The 5,693-nt window shown below is 33.5% G+C and overlaps 1 protein-coding gene across 1 annotated transcript; it reads right to left on the bottom strand.

Annotated features, from left to right (window-relative positions):
- Nucleotides 1–974: 974 nt before the first annotated feature.
- Nucleotides 975–4,355, bottom strand: LOC139852962 (eukaryotic initiation factor 4A-10-like). The gene is made up of 5 exons (XM_071842311.1): nt 4,217–4,355; nt 3,070–3,139; nt 2,845–2,951; nt 2,326–2,756; nt 975–1,790 (listed from the first exon to the last, which is right to left on the bottom strand). The coding sequence occupies exons 2-5, from the start codon at nt 3,135–3,137 to the stop codon at nt 1,155–1,157; spliced, it is 1,242 nt and encodes a 413-aa protein (XP_071698412.1). The 5' UTR covers nt 3,138–3,139; nt 4,217–4,355; the 3' UTR covers nt 975–1,154.
- Nucleotides 4,356–5,693: the final 1,338 nt, after the last annotated feature.

Consider the following 5,693-nt stretch of genomic DNA (forward strand, 5'->3'; position numbering starts at 1 on the left):
GTGTTTTTGGCGCGAATTTAGAAATTGAATTTTCACTTATGACCCCTGAACTATGCTCAATTAACAACTTTTTATTATTTAATATTATTCTTATTATGAATTATTTAAATATTATATTTTATTCTTGTGCATAGTTGACTCGTAATTTTTACACCGTTGCGTCGAGCGTTGAGAGTTGACTCTGGTCCCGGTTCCGGATTTTCGAACGTCCTTGCGTACAATTTTATATTTTGTACTTTGCGTTTTGTAACTTGTACTCTTGTCATTTTTAGACGTTCCTCATCAATAAATTGAACCTTTTGAATTGTATCTTGTACATTTGAGCTTTTTGGACGTTTTGGTCTTTCAAATCTTCGTTTTTGTCTTTAAATCTTCATTTTCGAGCGATTTGCGTCTTTCGTCTTCGTACTTATTTATTTAACTATTACAACTAAAAATAAGGAAATTACATTTAAAAACTTTACATATTGGAACGATATTGCTACTAAATATATGTTCATTTGGAGCACTATCAACCCTCATTCGGACAAACAACATAGGGACCTTTCAATTTGCACTTAACAATATCAATGTGAGAAGGATAAACGGGTTCAACAATTACCTTTTTCGAAGCCTCGCTAACATTATGAGAAAAAACACCACCCACTGTTCCCCTATTTGAAACCAGAAAGTTATTGGTCGACTCAAATAAACATTGATCAAAACTACAAGACAGCACCCGATGTAAATTTCCAACATCGGACCCTAGAATCATAATGAAGACACTCATATTTACATCTTGACATCTATAATGAGACTTGATCTTTAAGTTATTGATTAAAAAGAGCTATATTTTAAAGCTAAACCAAGGTCTCTTTGGTGAAACTAGAATTATAATGAAGACCGACTCATATAAATCTATTTGAAAAATATATGAAGAGCATACATGTAAGTTTAGATCAAAACTGCAAGCGTACTGAAAGACAGAATTCAAATGAATAAACTAATAATCCATACAATCCCAACAAAATTAAACTTAAGAGTACAAACATAATGTAAAATCCTACTACCAAAGAACCAACTCCAACCATCTTTCAATAACTCAGAACAAAACAGAATAACGATTAAATTCAAATACCAACCAAGACACGAAAATCAGCCAAATCAATCAAGATTTAGATGAGATCAGCAACATTTGATGGCAGCTCTTCAACCACCACATTGTAAAATTTCTGAATATCACCAAGCATCTTCTCATCATCCATAGTCACAAAATTGATAGCCACACCCTTTCTTCCAAATCGTCCACTACGACCGATACGGTGAAGGTAGTTTTCTGGCTGAGTAGGAAGATCGTAGTTGATCACAAGTGAAACCTGCTGGACATCAATACCACGAGCTAACAAATCAGTGGTGATGAGAACACGAGAAGAACCGGAACGAAATTCCCTCATGATGATGTCACGTGTGTTCTGGTCCATGTCTCCGTGTGTGGCTGACACTGTGTGGTCCCGGCTTCTCATTTTGTCGGTCAACCAGTCAACCTTCCTTCGAGTGTTCACGAAGATGACACTTTGGGTGATCGCTAAAGTCTCGTACAAGTCACAAAGTGTTTCGAGTTTCCACTCCTCTTTTTCAACGTTGACGTAAAACTGTTTGATACCTTCTAAGGTGAGCTCGTCACGCTTAACAAGAATCCTTACAGGTTTGTTCATGAACTTTCTGGTAATTTCGAGTGCCTCTGGTGGCATTGTTGCGGAGAAAACTCCGACTTGAACCTTTGATGGCAGCAACTGGAAGATATCGTAGATCTAAAAAAGAACTTCACTCGTTAATTAAATGTTAAGCTCCGAGTAAATTAAAAAAATGACAAAATAAGCAGGTTCAGTGATGTATTCATGCGTCAAAACAACTAGTTATAATGGTCAAAGAAGTCTGGTCAGAACCTGTCTAAAAAGTTTTATACTCATACAAAAATTAACTTTCTGTGCTGGTTGGATAACATATTAAAGCCGACAACTTTTTAAACTGGCTATAATGGGTTGGTATAGATTATTAGGCCGCCATTTAAGTTTCTCTAGAAATTGTTAAGTGTATCAATACCCATCACTAAAAGTATGAAATTTTTATATAAAAAAAATCTAACCATTTTTTTAACAAAAAGATTTTTGCATGATGTTTGAACAATGATTGGACTTTGAAACATGCCAATTCTAATAAAGTTTTGATCTTTTAATCATTGACCCTTTAGAGATAAAAGGGTATGCATTGTCGACCATTTATAAGTAAAGGGTCAAAACTTTGGGGCCTAGAACAAGCAATAAACAGAAGAGTAAATATAAAAACCTGATCCTTGAAACCTCTTGAAAGCATTTCATCAGCCTCATCCAGCACAAACATTTTAATGAAATCAGAACGTAGAGACTGTCTGCGCAACATGTCAAACACACGCCCAGGAGTACCAACAACAACATGGACCCCAGCTGAGAGTATACGCTGGTCTTCACGAACACTGGTCCCACCAACACAAGCATGAACCTTAACACCAAGGTAATCACCAAGGGCTCGCATGACCTTCTCAATCTGCTGTGCGAGTTCACGAGTTGGTGCCAATACCAAAGCCTGACACTCGACTACACTGTAATCAAGTTGTTGAAGAATACCAGAGCAGAAAGTAGCAGTCTTTCCGGTACCAGACTGTGCTTGTTGAATTACGTCAAGCCCCTTAGTGAAAGGAACAATTCCTCTCTGTTGAATTGCAGAGGGTTTTTCAAAACCTGCATTATAGATACGATATACATATGTAACCTTGTGATAATAATACATTAACAATATGAAAACTAACATGAGCATCATCAGACCTACCATATGCATATATGCCTCTCAAAAGATTCTCTTGTAGACCCATAGCATCAAAGCTATCATAAACCTCATCATACGAAGTAAAAAAGTCCTGTGCATCAGCTGAAAGCCTACATTGTTGATCAAAATGTGTCATACATGTATAACAGATTTGACCCTAATACAATAACTAAATAAAGATCAAAGATTAATACTAATTTTTAAATAAAAAAGGTAGTACAAACTTACAGCTCACTCATTTTTGAATCATAATTCTTAGCATCAAATTGGGAACCTTCTGAAGCAACACCTGCCATGACTACAAAAATACAACAAACCTCTTTAGCAACTATAAACAAATTACTTTTCAGAAATCATCTGTTATATAAGATTGTTACATAAACTAATCCTCCCACTAGTAGACACAGATTAGTATACAATTTCTCTGAGCGATAGTTAAAATTATATTATAATAAATTCTTTTACTACAAAACTGAATACAAAAGAATTGAATCATCTGTAAAGTTAATTGCTACAATTTCAAGAATCTCGTCTCCTTTTCTCCTTCATCAACAAAACAAATTCATCCGCAACTACAAGTAAAAAACTTAGAAATCCTTATAAAACTACCTAGACTACTACAGAGTATTTTTTTTTTTTAAATGTAGTGTCATTTATATCCGTTTGCACCATTGTTTTACTCGTACAAATAAAAAAAATCTAGTAGCTTTACCAACAAGGTATTATAACTACAATCATACATATATAAACTTTCACCTAGATCAATTGAATACGCATTGCGTCATACACTGACATACTTAACAGCATATTTATACTAAAGTTTCAAAATTTCGGATAACAGCAACAAATCGCTGAAACAGCTGGCTAAACAACATGCCTACTTGCAGCCTTAAGAATACAACAAACAAAACTTGTTAAAAAGAATAATAATGCATGAAAAAACAACAATGAAAAATATGTAAACATATGGATACAACCTTTACATGTGCAAACGCCATAACTAGTTCAATTAATGGTATATTTTACTATAACAAGCTGTAGCACTATCATAACATGCCTATTACAATGTAATATTATCAGAGATATAAGTTAGTACAGAACAAGTTACTAACTCTATTTTACTTTTCAACAAGGATGCATTAACCAACCATAATACCTTAAAGAATACAAAAACAAGACTGTAAAAAGCAATCAAATTGATTTACTGCACAATCAACCCCCTAACACCCGAATCTAATAAAAACCATAGATATACTGAAAAGTAAAATAAAAATCGAAACTTTATCATAAAAACTGTGAATAAAGATTCAAATACACAAACATGGATTAATTGATAGATGTATAAAATAACGGATCGAAAAATTAAAAGATTTACCTGATTGATTTGAAGAAAAAAAAAAGAGAGCGATTGAAGTAGTTTTGTGCGAAATTAGGGTTTACTCAAACTCCTCGGATTGACGCCGTGGAGTTGAGGAGATGATGTGTGTGTGCGTTTGAGATAAAGTAGTAGTAGATGGATTTGATTGGAGATCCAAAACGGAACCCTATTCCCCTTTTTATTTTGTCTTGACCATTTTGCCCTTTAATTTCTTTCCCTCTCATTGACAGACCCAAACCCAACTTTATGGGCTTATGAAGCCCAATTACTTTTACATAAGTAAATAGGTTACATGGACTTTCGTTTACCGTCTCCATCTCCAGTTTCTATTCAATTCCAACGATTTTATTGAATCAGTATTTTAACTAATGCATATATTAATTAATAATTAACAAGCGTACAAATTAAAGACCATTGAATCAGTACATTCACTCATCAATTATCAACTGGATAGATGTAACTTTCTTGTAATTTGAAAATAACAGAACAAAGTTAAGAAAGCTTTTCTTTGATCATATTAAAAAAACATTAAGTTATTTTCACATTAGATACAAGATACACATACAACTACTATTATCAGTACATACACTCATAAAATACATCCAAGAAAGAATCAAGAAATTGATAAAAGTTCGAGACAACCACAAAACGTATATTTTAAGGGATCGTGAAGGCAATGCACAAAATTTATGAGATAACTACTTTGCAAAACAAGCCAAAGTATCTTCAAGCCATGTTTAAAAAATATTTTTCATGTGTGTTTGATGTGAATGGACATCATTTTATCAAAGAATATTATCTCATCAATGGTATTTATTTGGATTGGATGACACTGCTTAAGGTGTTTTCGTTTCTAGTAATAAATGAGGCAGGTTCAAGAAAGTGCAAAAAAACATTTTGAGCTAACATTCGATGTTTTGAATATGTTTTTTTTTTTTTTTTGTGGGGGGAGGGGGGACATCAGTTAGTTGGGGATCACCTGTGGGACTTATGTAACGACCCTGGATTTTCCAACGTTTATTTATTAATAATTATTATTATTAATACGTGTGATTAAACAAATGTATGTTATTACATTTACATGTTGCCATGACTAAACGTACTTGACTTTAATTGCCCGAAACGTCTTTGTGACACACGAAACTTACACGAATAATATTTTCACATATTATTTACATTCATGATTAGTTTTATTAATCATTTTAATTAACTATGGTTATTAGTTAATTACTTGGGCTTTAATTGGATTCATTTGTTAATTACATACAACTTGGGCTTTTAATTGAACATGGGCTTATAAAGCCCACCCTACACCCTTAAGTGGACTAGTTAGCCCATACATACATGTAAGTAATCCATTTGAACTTAACTAGTTAGTTAAAGACTTAAGGAATCTAGTTAACATACAATCCCCATGCATGGTCATCCATTAACCAACTTTTTCAAGCTTTTCATGCTAGGAACCAATGAACTA

This window comes from Rutidosis leptorrhynchoides, chromosome 6 (assembly GCF_046630445.1).
Source record: "Rutidosis leptorrhynchoides isolate AG116_Rl617_1_P2 chromosome 6, CSIRO_AGI_Rlap_v1, whole genome shotgun sequence".
NCBI lineage: Eukaryota > Viridiplantae > Streptophyta > Magnoliopsida > Asterales > Asteraceae > Rutidosis > Rutidosis leptorrhynchoides.

Bases quoted from the DNA above. Each gene is read 5' to 3' on its own strand.
- LOC139852962 (XM_071842311.1), bottom strand. From the start codon at position 3,137: ATGGCAGGTGTTGCTTCAGAAGGTTCCCAATTTGATGCTAAGAATTAT. The intron at 2,757-2,844 runs GTAGGTCTGATG...TCTATAATGCAG, and splicing joins GAGAGGCATATATGCATATG to GTTTTGAAAAACCCTCTGCA. The intron at 1,791-2,325 runs GTTTTTATATTT...GTTCTTTTTTAG, and splicing joins CAAGAGGTTTCAAGGATCAG to ATCTACGATATCTTCCAGTT.